The sequence below is a fragment of the Liolophura sinensis genome, chromosome 5, assembly GCF_032854445.1.
Source record: "Liolophura sinensis isolate JHLJ2023 chromosome 5, CUHK_Ljap_v2, whole genome shotgun sequence".
Classification (NCBI taxonomy): Eukaryota; Metazoa; Mollusca; class Polyplacophora; order Chitonida; family Chitonidae; genus Liolophura; species Liolophura sinensis.
In genome coordinates, this window is record NC_088299.1 from 12,562,554 (window position 1) to 12,583,750 (window position 21,197).

At 40.0% G+C, this 21,197-nt stretch overlaps 1 protein-coding gene across 1 annotated transcript in view; it reads right to left on the reverse strand.

Annotated features, from left to right (window-relative positions):
• Positions 1–2,288: 2,288 nt before the first annotated feature.
• The window catches only part of LOC135465892 (uncharacterized), a 58,817-nt gene continuing 39,908 nt past the window's right edge, over positions 2,289–21,197 (reverse strand). The window contains exons 3-4 of the mRNA XM_064743262.1: positions 6,791–6,940; positions 2,289–3,535 (exon numbers count right to left, since the gene is read on the reverse strand). Coding sequence (XP_064599332.1) covers positions 3,294–3,535; positions 6,791–6,940 — 392 coding nt within the window. The 3' untranslated portion in view covers positions 2,289–3,293. The remainder of the gene's footprint in view (positions 3,536–6,790; positions 6,941–21,197) is intronic.

Genomic DNA, 21,197 nt, shown 5'->3' on the forward strand with positions numbered 1-21,197 from the left:
GGCCTTTGGCAGGTCAGCAAACCTGCTGACTTCCCGGTACAGCTGAAGTACATAGAACTTAGGACCATTTGAATTACGCGTCAAATATCTTTTTAGGATCCTCGCTGGCTCTGATGATTAAAACAAGGGTTCGCCGCGACTATCAATGACCTTGACCAGTGATATCACGTGTTCAAATCCAGTTCTTGCTGTTTCGGTTGTGGCTATAAGTCAGGACGTGTTAAGTACGTGGCGAAGGTCGGTAGTTTACAAAGGAAATTCAGCTTTACTCCATCCATGAACATGACAGCCGTCAAACATGTATAAGGGGAAAGGCTATTGACCATTGAATATAAGCGTCAAGTCCGACATTCATATACCATTCGTAGTCCGTAAAAGCCGTTCCAAGTCGATACTCGCAAGATCCATTTCCACAACAACGTTTAACACTAACTCCCAAGAACAAAGGTATGTAAGAAATTATACAAATAAGAAATAAAGCCAGTAACACACAACAGAGAAGCGGTCATCAGTTTTCAATGATGCCGGTCAGACAATGAATATTCCAGGCATGAATTCCATATCAAAGTTCAAATTCATAGTCCGTGAATGAGTTCCATGTCAAATAACAATTAAAGAAGTATCTCGGTCGCGCTTTAATTGCTACTGTTCATAAAGGCATCATGCTGATGTAATGAGTATGGCTACCTTTACGGCCCCTAGCCCCAGGTTAAGCGGTATTAGATGTAGTTTGAAAATGACGAGCGTAACAGACCCTAACCGATCGGATTATGATTCAAAAGTAACGGACGATTACGTCTTTCCCGTTAATATGTAAAGATCTCATGCTACAAGAGGCGCCATCTATGATGTTACACATGACATACAAGATGGACGGTTACACTGGGCAACCATTGCCATCTATATTGTTAAATACCATGTACGTGATAGATATGTACATAGGGATAACAGCGCCGTCTGTGTGGTTGATCACAATGCAGATCGCCAGAGATTCTGAACGTTCTGTCCATACCTGCCAACGAGAGTGTTATACTCATTGTACAATTTGAGAAACTTAAAATAAAGGCATTTGATGGAGTATCCTTGACAATCTAGTTTTTGAACTAGCAACTTGTGACGCAGATTAAAGTCATCACCATTAGCGCAAGGTCCGACAAATGCTACAAGGCGAGATATGTATACGCCATATGCAGGACCCTTTGGTAGATTGCTATCTAAATAAGGATAAATTAGAATATCAAAATTGAAATTATCCCTTTTGTCGTAAAGGCGGCATGAACGGAAACCTTGTTCCTCGTTGTACAAATATAGATCAAAACAAGATGTACCATCAGGACTATCTGTTGTATCCTTAAAATCCAATGAAGGCGGATAGATTTCTTTCACCGCCTTAGCAATATGGCGGTTATTTAACGCCAGTACATCATCAATATACCGCTTGGTAAGTCATGTGTTACCCGGCACCATGACCAGAAGATGCTCTATGGAAACTTTTTTTTATCCACTGGAAGACCTTTGTTCTAAATCCTTACATTCAGCTGTGTATAATGTACATTTACTTGTTGTGCAGTGTTTATGTGTTGTAGAAGGTTATTTGTATGTATATGCACTCAAAAGTATGACAACTCTTGAAAACTCTGTAACAGTGCCAGGGCCTGAGGTACAACAACAGGTATTATAAGGAAATAACACGAAAGCTACATCTGTCTCATTTAGGAAAACAACTTTATGCAGAAGATATGCAAAATGGATAAAGGCGATGGGTTTGACGTATTGGAGAAGGACCACCAAGAGATATACAGAGATCAACGGCAAAGGCAATGACTGTACACTAAATGGAATGGTGAGAGAGAAACATATTAAATATCAACCAGTTGAACTTGATTTTTTAGGAGTTCCACATGAGCAAAGTGTATAAAAAATACGCTATAACGTGTAAAAACCCATCAACAATTCAACGTGCAAAAGTACCATACTTAGTGTATTCATTTATACAGATCTGGGAGAATGAGTTATGGTCAACATACCCCATGTCTGACCCAATAATAATGCCATATATCACCTAGATACTGAGTGCTGAGCTTAAAAAACTCTTATAAATACTTTCTTATCACAAGTAAATATGAAATGTGAAAATAGTGTTGTCGTAAATAACACGTGCATATATATATACATATATATATATATATATAGTGTAGATATAGGAAACAGTGTTCAACATAGTGCTAGTATGATTCTACCCTCACACGCCCCACCTGACCCCTTCCAGCCCCCCCTCCCCCTACCCACCCAAAAAAAAATTCTCATACCATTTGAGAAAAACAATGTCAGCTGCAGTATTTCTTCTTCGTATTATATTCGAAGGCTTATGATATAGAGTTTTAAAGGAGTTTGCTTAGAAAACAACTGAAATGCAAGAAGTAAAAAACTTTGCTACCACGATTTGTCTTCGTCATATTTGAGCATAGTGCCTTCATGTCCAATCAGCACCGTTCAGTATCGCACCTGAGAAATGTCTCCTTGTCGGTTTATACTGAATACGTTAAGGTTTCCATTCAGACTTTCCGAGTATCCTTCATATGGTCTAGAAGCAAAGATAGTTAAATTGACCAGTAGTCGTTAGGAGTCTAAATATGTTATTTAGTAAAACGACATCTGCTTAGATTTATCTGTTAAAGTTGAACAATAATCACTCAAGAATGAATGGAGGCCACAAGCTGCTACTCTGTTGATCACAAAGCTCTGGTCTTGTCCCCACCTCTTCCTGCTGCAGCTTTTGTCTGCTCTTGCAATCCCTTGAAACCGTCCAGTGTGGTTGTTTTCAAGAAGCGCTCAGAGCGTTACGTGTGCGTGACGTCACATCACAGCGATAAACTCTCACGACATAGCGCTGCCGTGGAAACTATTCACATGCAGCACTGCGAGCACCATGTTAAGTTGGTTATCGAACACGTTAAACATTCCTGAACCTTTCACTTTATTTCCCCAAGGCATTTTCCACCAGAACGCTAAATGCAAGTGGAATGAGTTTAACAGTCGTCAACTTTAAATGACAGTCGTCAAAAGCGCCATTCTTTTAATACACTGGAAGATGTTCTTCTAGGATCCGTACCATTTAAGAGAAGACAAAGATGGAAAAACCCTGATCCGTTGAGAAACGCGCAACCGATCTCATCTGGACCAACTTCAATGAAGTAGGACCATAGTTTTCTCTGGCACCAGTTCGAAAGGGACTGTCGCCCCTGTTTGCATACATTTAAATATTGCCACCAGGTGGCTCCGCACATCACTTGTCATACTTGTCTGAGGTCCCCTCGGTCCCCCTCGTTTGATCTCCCCCAGCAGCACCGGCAGCATTTGGCCCTGGAAGACGCCCGTACTAACTCATCCAGACTCATGCACAGTGCCGCTGCGTAGAAGAAGAAAGCGGCTCCCCAGCCTAGTCCGTATCCAATGCCGTACCGATGACCCTCTATTGATTTATCCAACTCAATGGACATCGGGTAAATGAGGAGGGCAAACGTACAGCTCGCAGCTGTGGGGAAAAAAGAAAAACAAACATGATATTGATCTCCGAGGCTTTTGCCTCAAATTAAAAAAAATATTCATTTATTTTTTTTACCTTTATTTTTTTATAAAAGTTTAAAGCAGATCTCAAGGAATTTAAATATACATTTGCCGCCAGTTTGAAAGGAACGTAAAACAATAAACCACAAACCTCACATTGTCTGAAAGGTAAATTCCGTTACATCGGCTTACTTAAGAACCAAATAATAACATATAAATGCTAAAACTATTGTTAATTTTTGCTAGTTTTCTCATGCAATGATTTCTTAATTTTATACAACCGCATTATTTATAATGGCGCATGTAACATGTGAATCTGCGATGCATGTTACAGGAAGTCTATACAATCAAGCATTAAAATATTAAGCACATTTTGCTGAGTAAAAAAGTTTCGTGAAACGAAGGTTCAGAACGACATGGGTGCCCTCAGAACAACGCCTCATAGATCGACTTAAGCTTGTTTGTAATTACTGGCATTTATTTTAATTGTGATGTCAATAGAGCACAGCGACAAAATCCATCAATGGGCTCGACCAAAGAGCTCTAATTAAAATCTTCATGAGAATAATCTGAGAGTTAAATATAAGCAGTTTTTCTAATGTTAGTAAGAATTAAACTGACTACCTTTTTGGATGTAGCTATCAGGATACAAAATCTTGCAAATCCAAAAAAAAAAACTTTATGTTTGGTATCATAAGGAATTAACAGAAAAATATTATTCAGGGCAAAACCCACATAAGACACAACAGCTTCATATGTACAGGCAGAAAAATCCCTGGCTGCAATATATTAATGCACGCCAAAGTTTGTTTTTTTTGTTTTGTGAACCAGACAACAGACTTGTGAAATAGAAAAAAAACCCTCCTTTATGTCACAGTTTTTTTATTCTTATCCCTTCGTCCAACAGGACTATTGGTACATGAAAGATAATTTTATTTGATAGCCTCTTTATAAAAGCTGACTGAATGTTGCGAAAGGGCAATTTGAAATAATTGGTATTCTCTGTAAATTCCATGCAATGCATTGCAGCCCGACGTTTATATGATTTCTGTTGTTCGAGACCCGACGGATACATAGCCACATATCTGTATCATACAGACAGCTGTGTGCCGTGGCTGCTGGCGAGGCTTAGCATTGGAAACACTTTGGGGTTCTCTCGGGGCAAATTGATTTTGTGACATTAATTTCCTGGCTTTTGGTGGAGGAGACGATAGGATATTGTATGCCTTTTTTCTGACGTGCAAACACGCCAGGCAGTCAGTAAAAAACTGTCTTTGGAGTTCAAATGGCATCCACATTGAGTGAACTCACGTAGAGCAATCCGACTTCCAGACGGTCAGAAAAACGGGACACGAAGCCAATAAACCTATGACTTGGTTCAAATACTGATTGACTTCGATTGGAAAATTAAGTCCAACTGAAATAATCTTGTTTTTGCCAATAGCTCTGGGTTGACGTGGAAATTCGCCCTAAAAGACAAACACGATATTCGCCCATCAATACTTTACCCCAACAGGTTTGGTCGGGGAACAACGTGGTCCATGTTCCTGGGGGTGTACTTTATAGTGAGGAAGGCTTTTAGAACAGCGGTCCAATAACATGGGTAACTAATGTCTTTTCCCATTGACTGGACATTATCCTTTCCGGAATATTATCTTTCGCCGACAATGCTAGAGGCAAGCTTAGAAAAGCGTCACATCTACCAGGTCATTCCGATGAGAAATCGTTATGATCTATTATCTACTAAATAGTCCAGTTTGCATTTGACCAAATCCCTTTAGCTAAGAAGACTGCTCACTGAGTGCCCGTGGCACACATGAACAACTGCCATGGTCAGCATTGTAAATCTGCGTTTATGAGGTTGAAAACGGGTTTCCGTAAACATCACAATTGCACCACAAGGAACTATTGTGATGTTAAAGCGTCTAACTAGCTACAGTGTCCTGAATAAAACTCTCTTGCTGAGTGGAAATATAGAATTATTCAAAACTAATTCTAACCTTCTGTTTGTGTTCTCTAATTGTCATGACTATCAAAGGATAGGATGTAGACATTTACACTGCGTACAGCAATCGTGGCCAGTCGCTGATTTTGTTACCATCTCCGTAAGGTGTGAGACTAAATTTCTTCTAGCACGAGACTTAAAGGGATCGATCGTGATTGGTTGGTATAAGAAGCAGGCATGCCTTGGCTATGCTTAAGGTGAATTTTAGGTATGGAAGATATAAGTTCAAGCGTTACCAATTCTTGAGGGTTTAACCCAGAAAACCCTATCTCTACTGTTAGCCAATCAGCGTAGATTTCTTTAACAGCCGCCACATGCTATATAGTTGTTTTATTTGACTGGGGTATAAAATTGGTTTCATACTTGATGATATCTAGATATTGTACTTTTGTTTGCTGGGGATCCATTGTGTTATTTATAGTGCTGCTTGACTGTAACGCCATGATGAAGACACCAGACATGATGCTCTAAGGATAACATGCATAGTATAATGACACCGAACAGATCATTATTTGATCAATAGCTTTACACTGAGAGCCAAGCCAGAGGGACTAGGCTACGGTTCCAAGCCTCTTTGCGTTTTTTTTATTCGTGTGATTAGTTAGAAAATTAGTTAAAAATATTAACGGTTAAGTGTATAGTCTACATATATATATAGTCTATATATATATTGATTAAAAAATTCGCCTACCGCAAAGCAAAGAAATGGTTCAACTTTCAACCGCCATAGACACACAAAAATATACTTTGGCACTATACAAAGCCGCCATTCGGAAAAGCGTTCTAATATGCATTCACACTAATGTCATGTTGCTATGCTTCAAACACAAATGTCGACTTTACAAGCATAGCCTTGCATTAATTATAAGCTACATAATATTTGGACTGCTTGTTAATCCTCAGTTGTGGTGGCTATATGTAGTTTGCCTGTGACCGATTGCACTCAGAGGGATTGAAATCTGATAAGGGCGCGCTATCAGGAAAGCTCATGGCGAAATCTGACAGATAATGGATACGTCTGTACTGGGCTGACAATACCTATGGCCCCCGGGCCATTATTCGTCGCGTGTGTCTGTCAGTGGAAGGTGACACGGAATGGTAATAAGCAACGCCGCACACCGTCCAATGACATGACCGCCGCAGCCCTATTTCCTGTATTGCATCAAGAAGATATTTCATTACCCATTAATATTCTGGAAGGGAGATAATCACACTCACCACACACGAGGAAAATTTCGCCTGATGAATGGAAATAATAGATTTTCTTTGGCAAAGGTGTCGTACAAACGCCTAAGATGGAAAGTATGGAGGCCAAGAATCCGAAGGATGCGGCGAAGAGCATGAAACCAATCACAGCGTTCTGCCAATCTGAAGAAAAAAAAAGATCAAAAGCGTGCAGAATTAATAAACCATTACATGCATGCTGTATGAACACAGCTAAACTCTTTGAAGGTGTGTCATTTATCAGAGGACCGATGAGGTGATTTGTTAACAGCAAACATCAAGATACCTAATTTGCATTAGAGCTGTATTATAAGCCTACACGTGGACAGAGCTAATTTTGAAAGATGGGCCGTCGGTGGCTTACGCTTGTTGTGAGGTACCACTTACATCATCACAGTGACGACCCTTTGCGACGTGACGCCGTCAATTACGGCACGGCAGGACCAATCCACCCAATTGATTGTTTTTTTTTTTTTTGATTGGTGTTTTACGCCGTACTCAAGAATATTTCACTTATACGACGGCGGCCAGCATTATGGTGGGTGGGAACCGGCCAGAGCCCGGGGAAAACCCACGACCATCCACAGGTTGCTGGCAGACCTTCTCACGTACGGCCGCCAGCATGAGCTGGACTTGAACTCACAACTCACAGTTTGGGTGTGAAATAATGACATTCTGTCAGAAGAAGAATACTGCCATGTTAAAACTAGGCAAGGAACTCTACAGTGCAGTGGCGTTAAGAGGTCATTCTGCTCTGGGATGTCACTCTGTTGTAACGATGTCATTAAATAACTCCATACTGACTTGGACATTGTTGTCATTGAGATCAACTGTTGTCATTGAAATCAATGCTTAAACTCATCCTGCATTAGGAAGTTTGCCTGGTAAACGTATTAATGTCAGCAATGTGACACTGGAACAATGGTATTATTAGCATAACAAATATCTCAGCAATACACTAAACGGCACATTCACGTTAGGGTTCCACTGGTAGTCCAGAATGTATTTTTATTACAAACTCCACTTTACACATCCCAGAATTTTGACAGGAACGGGTTGATAGTATTTAGTTGTGACAGACAAACCCGGTGTATGACTCTCCTTGCGAGACAACATACACTGGTGTTACAACATACAGGTTCTTATCAAACATATATGAATGTATTTAACACAGTCCAGTAAGTGTTATTTCACAAAACGTTTGCGATCTACAAATCTGTTTCACCGAAACCACACAATCTTAAGCAATTAGGTATCGTGTTGGAACCAATGTTATCTAACGTCATTAATAAATGCTGCAAATAAAGTTTAGCGAGCCTTAAACGACACATGTGACATTATTTCTATAAAATACGAGAAATTCTGATCAAATATTGGCATTTATGTTTAATGCCACTTTTTCTATTTTTGCCACTGTTATTCGACGTCTATAATGGACAATATGATTTATTCTCTGCAATGAGCACTATGCTTCTCAGATGTAACGTTAGGCATACGGGTTCTCTCTCTTGGGCACAGCGAGAAGGCGTTCAAATCAGTGTGGTTTTGGTAACATCTGTCCCATATTCCAGCACTATAACCTGAAAATTGAAAGAAAAGACAGTTGGAGTGAACATTTTAGGCAACAGACCCATCCCTCTTCCTGTAAACAACAATTCGTAGGCTGTGAAGTCTGAGTACTTGACTGAGGCTCAGTTCAAAGCAATGCAACCTTCCATGTCTATGCTTCAGAACCTCCCCCCCCCCCCGAAAAAAAAAGATATTCTTGCTCTTGGTACCTTGCTGACAATATTGCGTGCAAGTCCGAAGGAAAGTGCGTTTGTAACTTATCAAAGGGCGGTGGTTTACCTTTTGTATGCCGGTTACATCCATGAACTTTCTTCGAATACGGCATCAAATGCATATCAAATGCATAAATAAAATACAGGGATATTTCACTGTGCCATACTCTTACATAACAAATGACAAAGGTAATGTTTTATAGATAAAAAAATATTGTCAACAGGCAGGGAGACACGAGGGTAATCTCCATCCGAAATCCTCGGTGTCCCCGCCAACGAGGTCTGTCATTTCCCGCGCTTCTTAGACGCCATAGATTAAGCATTAAATGTCTAACAGTTTCAGTGTCACAAGCTGACAATTGAGCCATTATTATGGGACCCTTCTCGAGGCACCTCCACGTCGTCTTCACGCACAGAGACACTTTTAACTGGAACACCCCTAGTTATTTCTATTGGCGATGGTTGGAGATCAGATTTGTATTATTTTATACGAAGTGTTTCTGCGTATGACATTTTACCTATGAACTGTAATTATTGTATAGCAGCTTAAGTTGTGTAACGTGTCTGGTATAATATCTAAACAACTGAGATTCAGGTACATACTGTGGTTAAAGTACGACTTTAACATTGTGGTATTCCATTCAGATACTGTGAAAAACCGTTTGTTTGTTTGTTTGATTAGTGTTTTATGCCACACTCAAGAATATTTCACTTATACAACGGCGGATAGCATCATTGTGAGCGTATCACACTTATTATGGCATGTTGTAATAAAAGATAGATTATCAGTTATTTTCTTTGGTTACACTTGACCACTAAAACTTGTATCCGTACGTAAAAAGGCAGGTGAACAGACTTAATCTTATACAGCTGGTAAACATCAACAAAACGATATAGCTTGATAATTTCATTCACAGGGATGCTTTTAAGCAACAGTTTTCAAATAATTAGTTAGTTTTTCAATTAACAAAATTTGTATGAATTGTTTATATTCTTATTTTTATGATACAGGGCTTCCACTAAGAGTATTAGTCTTGAGCTATGTATTGCACTTCCTCATTAATGCTAAATCGGTTTTTCCAGATCGCGAACTTCTGCGATTGTATTGGAATACATTTCCAATACAAATGTATGTTTTCTTTTTAAACTCTGTGAACACAACAGTTACATACTTCGCTTCAGACACATCTTGAATACTGTTGTGCATGCTGTAGAAACCGATTAGAAGGTTTACGCCTGAAACACCAACTCTGTTTTGTACAGCATCACTGAAATTTGCTTGCTGCTTTTCTTTGCAAGTGATAAGCGCCCAATTTATTAGCGCATTTGTCATACAATTGCCTAACCACAAATACCCTTTTTGTTTAGATATTTGCAGCGTACATTGGTTGCAACTTGGGCTTATGGGTTATTTACCTGATATTCTCATATCTCTCTTCCTAAATCTTCCTAAATACAAAGAACTATTACCGAACAAGATTTATGATATCTTGAAGAACACATGTAGATAAAACAAGCATTTCCATCACCCATTATGAGCTCATACAGACGAAATAGAGCGAGGGCATGTCATGAAATTTAAAGCCCTACACGTACTCGTGTATTAGCCCTACATATATTTTCTGCTGATGCTCGCAGAAAAATCGATAATGCTTAGTGTAGGTAATAAACTATTAACATCTGCTTGTATTGCGAAGACAAAACACAAGCCCCAGACGCATTTCTCTGTCGTCATTAAATGATGTATGATCTACAAAACACATCGCCTAACAAACATCGTCTGATCTCTGCCATTTCGCATTACGGCAAAAAACGTTAACTCATATCAAAGGCCAGCTGCTGTGAAGTTGAACTGTATTGCCATTTTTTTATCTACCTTGACGTGGTTTACCAAGCTATTAACCTTGATGAATATTGATTGATGTTAACCTGGTTGTAAAGTTTTCCTCTCATTCTAACGCACTTCTCAGTGAATTTCACCCCTGTTCTACAAAGTTCTCTAATGTTTTAGTTTTCTAATAGACTTTGCTATTGTGCTGTGTTTACTGAATGTACATGTACGATATCGAAGATCACCACGATATGGGTGAGATACTGCCGATGTCGCGCTAAGCCATAATCATTCATACCGTATCGAAGAAAGATACTGAGGAATGATGGGATCTTGATGGGAAAAAAATCCCCCCAACTCCCACCGCTAAACTAAGGTGGAGGAATGAAAATGTTAAGTAAATGAATGGCATTAACTATAGCAGTTTTAAAACCCCATAAAATCTGACGAAGGCTTCCATGGAAGAGCCATAATTTATACGACACAGGTTTAAGTTTGCTTACTTTTTTGGCCTTGAAACATTCGGCATATTTTGTGAAGAAGAACAGCTTTTTTCACCAGAGATATTATTTGTAAATTTATTTCATTATATAGACTCATGTCACAGTTTTCTCTGAATAATGGGAATGAGGCTGCATGAAATGGCAGGATTGTATTGCGGCTGACTGGATCAATATGTACAGGTGCTTCGCATTATGAGTTCCGAATTAAATTAAGCTGGAAATTAATCAATAGATTATATGGAAATTTTGATAGATCGATATCCAAGAATCGGGAATTGGTAATACAGTTGTGAAAAGCTTCCATCATCAGCTAGGCTTGACGTGCTAATGAGGTTACCGCTACCAATAAATCAGCAGTGTCATTTGGCAGTGTACGAGTCAGAGAAGTGATTACAGAATACACAGTTAACTCTATCTGTCTTCTCTAATATCCGTCTGGTTTACCATCCAACTACTATAACGGCGTAGTGTGTGTCTTCGGTGATTCGCTGAGCCATTTCGTGAAACTACCCTTGCCCTGCCATGATGTATGATAAAGTCGAACTCAACTGACCGCCGGGTGTCGTCAGTTTTGTACCTTAACTTGCACCTGGGGATTATGATGGGCTAAACTAGCCAGAAAATTGTTTGGTAAAAGCGTTGTCTGAAGGCCCTGTTACGTTTGTGATAGTCCAGACCTGTATCAAGTACATCCGTCCTATGCCTGCCTCAAACCAAACACCCATATATTGTCATGAGCAAACACATTAAGTGCAGGATTGGCAAAGTCAACAATGCGTTAAATTTTTTTTTTACAACGTAATTAGAGTGTACGATCGTGCAGGTATCGATATATTAGGGACCAGCACATAAGACGTAGTTTTTATCGTGTCTGATTAACCACTGACCGATAAGATCGCAAGTTCGAATCCAGCTTCGACTGCAGCTTTCAGCTTTTTTTTTTCTTGCCCCCCTCCTTCCACGTCCACCCGATAAACCTAGCCCAGCCCTACAATAAAATATTTCTGAGAATGGCGTTAAACATAAATTTAAAAATGTATACATACAAGGGTATTTTACTGAAAAATGGATTCCAAAAATCTCAAAGAAACTGACATGTTTCAACATTTATTCGATTTTAGTTGTATGTTTCAAGTAGCGAGACATAGGTTTTATCATATTTTTATTCCTATAGTATTTTATTCTATCCATCAGAGGAAATACAAACAAATAAAAATCTAAAGAGAAAGAAATGACAATATCATCAACTAAATGTAGATAATTTAGATTACATCATCCGCTGTATCTGTGGAATGTGCATCTTTCATTTACTCGGTCTGTGAACTGTACGACATGGCAGTGTTAAATTAGCATACATTTAGTATCGATTATTTCCCTCTGCAAAAACCAATAGCTCTTCTCTCCTAATGGCAAATGCAAATTACTATTGCCTCAGAAAGCATCATTTATAGAGTTAATATGATTAGAGAAGGACTATCAGCGTGCATTAGTACAAAGGTCCATTGATGAAGTGATCGAATAGTACTTGAAGCTAGGAACCATCATTTCACTGATTACTGGTCCACCGATAGCTTTGAAAGTGAATGCCGTTAAGACTGTCAGTCAAACCAGTCTGACGCGAGCTGCTATTCGTAGTGAACGAACATCTTCAACTACGAGAGAGGAAGGGCAGATGTACTAAGGCAACGGCAGCCGTAGATAGATAGATTCGAATTTACGCCTACTAGTACCAAACTAGTAGGCTGAACAAAGGCTCATGTGCACTGATACGAACGTCACTCAATTTCACCGTGATTTCCATCAGTCATATATGAAAGAGTCCATTTCTGGTAACTGCTAGCAGCAGGCTTTAAAGTAAAGGCCTTGGTCAATCAAAATTGTAAACGCTGAGGACCAAGGTATTAATAGACAGATTACACCTCAGGTTAGAATGTTCAGGATGCATCTGCTTAAAAAGACCGTGTGTGACTAGAATATTTTACATGTTAAAGCTGCATTGAGAAACCGTGAGGTAAATAAATATCCTCACACGACCCATGCTAAATAAAGATGGTCGACTTTAACCAATTGTTTATTGCACTACTATTTTGGTTTGAAAAAAAAACCATGCTTAAATGTAATGACCGCGCTTTTTATAACCTTGCCAGAGAGAGTGAGAGATCAAGGTTTCGGAAATACAACATGACCATTCTTCGCAATGGAGAAAACAGAACTTCTTGTCAAATCATAATATTCAAAATGCTTGTCCCTCACTCCGGATCTTGCTTAAAACGGTCTGAGAATTCATAGTGGTATCTACAGACTGACAAATCTAATCTTCTCTTCCAGCGTTGATTTTACAACACTTCCTAAGTTCAGGAAAATGATAAAATCTGTAGTTTTTAGCTTACCCCTGTAAGTTAAACATGAAGTGTTTCTCCACACAATTTAAGTTCATGATTATAGTATTATAGTATAATCTAGCGGAAACAGGGTCGACAAGCACACTGGAAACAAAAAGCTTAGCCAGCTTCTCTACGCTGTGTGGCTGCCCATTTCACATGTATCATAGGCATCGTCCAGCCGAGGTCCATTAGACCTACAGCCTCTAACGTGTACAGGATTTAAGACAAATCTTAAAACCGTAATTATTGTTGGGTTTAAAAGCTCGAATCTATTGTCTTCTCACTTTGCCTGGAAGAAATGATTCAAACAAAATCATTTGTCGATATCTAAAAGGGCGTCAAATACTTAAATAATTGTGAAAATGTTATTTTTACTCTCAGGTCACAGTTCTTTCTATGAACACATAGTCGATACAGTGAACAATGGTGCAAATGTGTGAAGTCACAAAAGTGGTGGGTTGTCAACCCACTTAAGGGGGAAACGAAAACGATCATACCATAGCGTTCTTACTGTAGGTTGTAGTTCACCTGTAAATTGTACAGATCCGGACGTGCGGCAGTCTGCATAGGACTACTGATATTCTGATAGTATCGCAAGGAACCACCCACTCATACTGTTAATGTTGTATAAAACGTGGGAGGTCATCCAGTAATGTGTAGGTAGTGATGTTTTTTTTTTCTGGCTGTGCCTAATTTCTAAGACAAGTCGAAAAACATATTGAAGACCACATTTACCATTAACTATAATGCTGACTGCCTTATAAGTATAAGTAAAATATTCTTGAATGGGCGTAAAACACCACGCAAATAACTAAGTGAATAATATTGTGTATACGGTAAATGATCTAAAATTTCGCCCAAAAGAAGAGCAATACTAGAGACCAAAAAGTGCGATAAAATGCTGCTTTTGGTGCTGAAAACTTACACCGTTTCAAGTAGGACATTATACCACCTTCAACACAAGCCCCAAAACACCTTGAAGTCATTTACATTTCGAAGACAGGAAAAAGTTGCAAAATTTGAAGTCATTTACCGCATTGGGGGTAAGAGAGCGTGGCTTTAGGTATCCACTACAAATGAGGGTTCATTAGACACAGCTATTGCTCACAAAGTACTATTATGAGTGTAGGAGCTTGTGCGATTCACGATCCTTAGTGAATATAAAATGCATGGAGAGTAAATCCACAAGAGCAACGACATTGTGCCAGTTGGCAATTATCTGTAATCCATCCTCGAGTCAGTTTATGTTAGTTAGGTTTTTTTCTAACTGTTTACGTAAATCCTAAATTGCTATGCTCTGAATCAAACGATATAGTGCAACATGAACAACTTTATTTTAACACTTTGGAATGCATTCTTCGGCAGAGGAACGTTTACATGTAAGTCCTTTAATTTCAACCTTTACCTGAGAAATACACGTATATCTACCACCAGAACAATAAATACAAGTGTGAGGCCAGTATAATTTACCACATAAGTAATGTTGAAATAAGCCGTACACAAGCCACAGGAATCCTAGATCTTTACTGAATTTTCCCAATTATTATTTTTTTATTATTCCTAAAACAGTGTTCCTAATGGCAATAATAATCTCAGGAGTAAGCTTCAATTTAACAAACCTGAAACAAACAGTACAACATGACCGTATTTACATACTGGTATATGTGTACTTGAGCTTTGTACTAACACATGCTCGGATCCAACAATGGACTTCGCAAAGCCCTATTAAAGCTCCAGGTGCCGTTTCTAACCTCATCGACAACTTACATACCAGCTTGGTACACGATTTAGATACTTATTTCACTCATTTGCCTAGAACATTCCTTGCGTCTTTTCCGTATAATTGAAAACCGTTAACCGGTTCATTTTGCATCATTTCGCCCTAATTTCGCAGTTCTTTGGTGGCTTGCGTTAAACGCTGTTTTGGGAACTTGCCTTGCGAATATTGACCTGGAACATTCATTTCGGTTGAGGGCTGGTATACGTTTGGACGCATAGATGCTAACCTGGCCATGGGCAGGATAATTGTGTCTCACTGGTTGCGGGACCTTGATGACCTTGGTGACAAAGCCCGTGTGGTCGTTTGCTCCATCTCACGTTCGTCAAAGGGCACATTTTTCCAGCCAATTTCATGTGGAAAATCTGTATGTCAGCAACTTGCATAAGGTCGGTGGTTTACCCCCGATACGGTTTACTATACCCAGAAAACTTACATAAGATATTGCATAAGAAAAATATTCTTAAATATGATGCTGAGCAATATAATTCGACTTTACCTATGCTAAAAATGTGAGACGTAGTTTACGCGTGTCCATTCTGTATTACATTGGCTTTGAAAATGTCAAAAACCAATACATGTAAGCGATTTTCTTTCAAAGAAAGCGTAAGCAAACTTGGTTCAAGTATGAATCAGGAACTCGAAAATTGCTTAAAAACTCAAAACACTAGCTAATTAAGAAACCGTTATCATTTCCATATTTTATTTTCCTACCTGTGAAGACGGTCTCTAATGAATCACGTTTTTGGCTTTGTATATTGTATTTTGTGTTCAACACGAGCAAAACGCCATCACAAACGCGTGAATTCAACGCCTTCACGATGGGATTGCTGTGTTCCGATGCAATTATTTTCCAGAGCGATGATGTGATGTTATACAATCAGCCTGATATCAGTGGCCAACCGGGAGTAAAATGTACTGATATACATCAGTTTATTGATTTTTGTCGCACAGCCATAAACGACCCTCGTGCTAAACTATCGAGATGGTTCCCCTGAACCGGAGATGCTTTGTATGGGTGGAGCATTTAAACGAACCAGTGTAAATACTGTTCAGCGGATCTTACTTCATGTTATTAGTGACATTTCAGAAAAACACGCCCAGCAGGGCAACATTTTGGAACCGAATATAGCATCAGCACTTCATCAAGATGGTTATTATTGGCATCACGTGACATTCCAACACCTCTACTAGTTCACCATAATGCAGCTGTTCAAACTGTGAATATAGTTATTGGGGCCACGCATTTGAAAACTCTGTTTTTGTGTGGTATCGTGCGCGTGTCACATTTGCTGCCACCTTGTGTGGTACCGTGCGCGTACCACATTTGCTTCCACCTTTGTGTGGTAGCATGTATGTGCCACATTTGCTTTCGTCTTTGTGCCGTACCGTGTATGTGCCACAGTTGCTTCCGTCTTTGTGCGGTACCGTGTATGTACTACATTTGTTTCCACCTTTGTGTGGTACCGTGCATGTGCCACAGTTGCTTCCACCTTTGTGTGGTAACGTGCATGTGCTACATTTGATTCCGTCTTTGTGTGGTACCGTGTATGTGCCCCATTTGCTTCCGTCTTTGTGTTGTACCGTGCATATGCCACATTTGCTTCCGTCGTTGTGCGGTGCTGTGCATGTGCCACATTTGCTTCCACTTTAGTGCGGTACCGTGTATGTACCGCATTTGCTTCCGTCTTTGTGTGGTACCGTGTATGTGCCTCATTTGCTTCCGTCTTTGTGTGGTACCGCGTATGTGCCACATTTGCTTCCGTCATTGTGCGGTACCGTGTATGTGTCACATTTGCTTCCGTCTTTGTGTGGTACCCTGCATGTGCCACATTTGCTTCCACCTTTGTGCAGTACCGTGTATGTGCCACATTTGCTTCCACCGTTATGCGGTACAGCGAATTTCAATATTGTACTATAATATTTTTACCAGTATAAACTATGTATTTTAAACAATAATGGGATTCATACATGAATTAATGTTATGGACGTACTACACTGGTGAAATAAGCATATGCGTATGTAAGTATGTTTTGGAATGTAGAAATGTTCAGTCATATGACGATGAAGAGTCATTTGGTGTGTGTGCATATTGTGTCTTCCTGTGGCAGGGCGAGTTCATGCCCTCGAAGTATCATGACACCACACATGACACCCGACCAAGTTTCATGACATTAAACTAACACTTCCAATCATCCATGTTTTAGTGCTCTATTCTGTCATTGCTGAGCGCCAAGGGAGCAGGCGAAATGAAATTAATTGAAATGATGATGTTTCCATAGCAAAACGAGTGAGAGAGTGCTTAGGGTTTAACGACGTGTGCATGTAACGGGCGTCCTTGTTGCAGGATGGATTTTCACCGCTCCTTTATCTACTGGTACTTCACCGAATACAAGTAAGCCGCCCCCACTAGAGCCATTAAACTGATTCGGATCAACTATTGTACTATCTCGTTGTACTATCTCCTTAATTTACTTATTTGATTGGTTTTACCCCGCACTCAAGAATATTTCACCTATACGACAATTAGGGTGGGAGGAAATCGGGCAGAGTCCGGGGGAAACCCATCCCCACCCGCAGGTTGCTGCCAGACCTTCCCATTTACGGCCGGAGAGAAAGCAAGCATGAGCTGGATTTGAACTCACAGCGACCGCATTGGTGAGAGGCTCCTGGGTGATTACTATCTCCTTAATACTGAACGCCAAGCTAGGAAGCTACAACTTCCTCTTTTAAGGCCTGATGTGTGATCCCACCCAGGTTTGATCGTGGATCTACCACCCCAGAAGCTGACGCTCTACCAACTCATAGAAAAACCAAGGATTAGTTCCCGCGCTTCATAACAGGAAGGGTGCGTAATCCTTATTTCGGGATAGATTTAGAGGATTATACATTGCAGAATAACGACGAAGAACTTTCCCTATGATATTGTGCGGAACCAGCTAAATCCAACCCAGAAGTGTTCTTTGGGGTAGTACTGCCTTACAATGTCAGGGTTAAATTGTTCATTCTACCATTAGCTACTCGTCTAAGAGGGATTAGATTTACTCATTTATTTACTTGATACTTATCGATGGTCTCAAGAATTCCTCAATTAGATGACAGCTGCTCGTCCAGGGGACCCACCACGAATGCCACAACACGAATTTAGGTAAAAACAAAAATGGGCGCATAGGTAAACAAGCACATATTTGCAATAGCTGCGACATTACTGAAAAAATCGATGTCGTCTTACACGCAGGCCCTCATTAAGTGAACGATCCATGCCTAAGGATAGGGAGCCAAATATCTGACCAAGCGACCTGCTGTTCGACAAACCAACAGACGGACGGAGGGAGCGATTTACAGACCTGGTTATCCCAGATGAATATATTTGCGATAAGTACCAACTATTATCAGCATGCTTGCAAATTGAAACTGTGAGTTTTTTTAACGGCGCGGATCGAAATCGCGGCAACCGCCTTCCGTGCATTTCTATAACAAAACCAGAAATTTTCTACGGCTTCCTCCTTGTGGTGTAAACGAGCAACATTTCCAGGCAGAGTGGATTCTCAAAAAACCTGCGGACAAAATGATCTGAATTAACATGACAGCATTGTGCAAGTTCAGATAGGCCAGTGAAAATAAAACAACAGTGAAGTAGCTCGCTTTAATAGCCATGAAACCGGATGAGCCTCAGAACCAAGGTAGTATCCGGTGTTTATAGTTGTTATTAGAGCTTTCGAGTCTAGTTTGCTTAAACTGGCACAAATATGTGTCATGAATATGTGGAGTATTTTACGAGAGGCAGCCGATGAAACACAGTTTCGTAAACAGAAAAAATACATCCGGCCCTGACATGTCGTTAAATCCGTTCTGACTGAGGCATTAATTGGCGTAAATCAATGAATACGATTTATAAGCCAACTGGAATTACGGTGAGCTGGATATCATAGGAGAATAAAACACATGCTCTATCCCCGGCAACGATGATTCTGCTACTAAGCCTAGGTCAGCTTCCAGCTGTAATGAGCGTGTTCCCACTAACACTTTTGCAAATGTAATGAAGTCTATGCTTGGCTGGTTGTGTTGCAGCGGATGACATCTTATACCATGGCAACGTGAATGACTTATTTAAACTATAGCGCCTCCCTTTAACATCGCGGCATCGGGAGAAATATACAGTCCTTGTGTACAACACTGCACACCAGTATCTGCTGTTCCCTTGGAACCAAATGTTACACTAATTCATTTCAAAACGCAATATATTGCTCACTGAAAACACCAAATAAGCCCCATCATCTTCTTTGAATTAAAACGTTTTGTCTGATCTCTGTAGAGCCACTGTATCACTGAATCTACAGAACGAACTTATCTTCTCTTTAAGGCAACAATGTTAACCACTGAGAATCTAGATGGATTCTGTTTCGTTTTGATAACTTTAACAACTTGTGTTTTGCCCTCCGCTGAAATCATTATACATCGTTCAATTCCTTGGGCAAACGCAAACCTCACAGATAGTGATTAACGTCGTTTTTCCTCAAGCGTCGCCTTTTATAAGGTCAAATATTATTTACAAATCTTCACGATTATTGACGATTACATGCTTTTGTGTTATATCGAATATGTATTTGGAAAAATCGGACATTGAAAGAGTGAAGAAAAAAAAAATGGCGCAAGCAGCTAGTATCTACAGCTAGTCACTATACACCATGGTAAATGAACTGCCTCGTTATCTCAACCATAGCCTTAAGAGACAAAACCTATGCCAAAGAGAAAGCGGCATGCCTATGTTCTTGGTTTCATGACGAAACAATGACGAAACTGAATTGACTGAATATCACAGTGAAAGTGGAGTTATTCGCAAATAAAGATACCTCGTAATTAAGTCTGTATTATTTCTTGCTGAATTTGGATTATAGATAAAGACATAGGCTTGTCATATCGTTGAGAAGCATAAATGCGGGTAATGAAAAAATTCTTCCTAGCCCTGGCAACCATCTTGCATCCGCGAAGAGCAATGGGCCGGTTTTTATCCCACGCCATATTACAGAGCGACCGAGGTACAACGTCAAGCAAGATACGAGGCCAACCACCAATTTTGCCAAGACATCCACAGCAAAAATAAAAATCAAGGTAGCTAAAAGCACCCAAGAGAGCCTGGAGCGCCTTTGAAGGTGCCTGCTTGAGTGGCCAAGTGTTCGTCGCCGTCATTTCCAGACAGTCTCCGTTTTGAGAAAGACAATAGCTTCATCGCCTTGGGGCAACAACACGATGACCGGTAGTAGTGGCCGCCATATCCTCTAGGTTGTACAGAGTCCCTGTTATTACTCTATCGATGAGGCCTGGTAGGGATCGCTATGGAAGATTGCCGTAAGTGTCTGCCGTGTGTCACAAGGGATGGAGATGACCCGCCTGGTCCACAGAGCATTCAGCTCTGTGCTATCTTTAATCTGCCATTTGAGACAGGCACGAAAGGCGTCGCCGAACCAGAAGACATCTCCACAGGATTTCTAGAGTGTGCCATTAGGCTGTCGGTTGTCTTAACAGAGGCCGGACAATGCCTGTGTTTTATGGTTCCCTCTCCCCAAGAAACTAACCACAGATAAACTGGTACATGTACAGCAGTATCGGTTGCGTCTAAAGACTTGTTTTTGATAGTCGCCCTGGATACATAAAGGTCTTCCCATTCTCATCATGCATTAAAGAAAGCTTTGCCCAAAGAACGGTGAAACCAAGACGCAGCACACTGCCAAAATTATCTGATGGTACGATAGAATATAGTCATTCTCTTTACGTTCTGTAACTGAAATTTTGTCAGGCAGATTTGAGTAAGAAATATTAAAAATTCTACTCATACATTCACTTTGAATAATGATTATATATTGCCTACACTGTACCTTGGGATTAACAGTTGTTATTTCTTGATTGGATTCCTTAGGAAATGTTATGGAAAATGATCTTCTGTTTCGACGCATAGATCCATATGTATTAAATGTCAATCAGCCTATCAGCCTATGATTCGAGTAATGGGGTCTAAATTCACCCTTTTCATAGATCATCGGTTATCTTCCTAAAAATGAAACACAGTGATTCTTGGAACAATTATGGCTTTCCTTCAAGGTCATTCAACGAATCAGGAAGTAAAA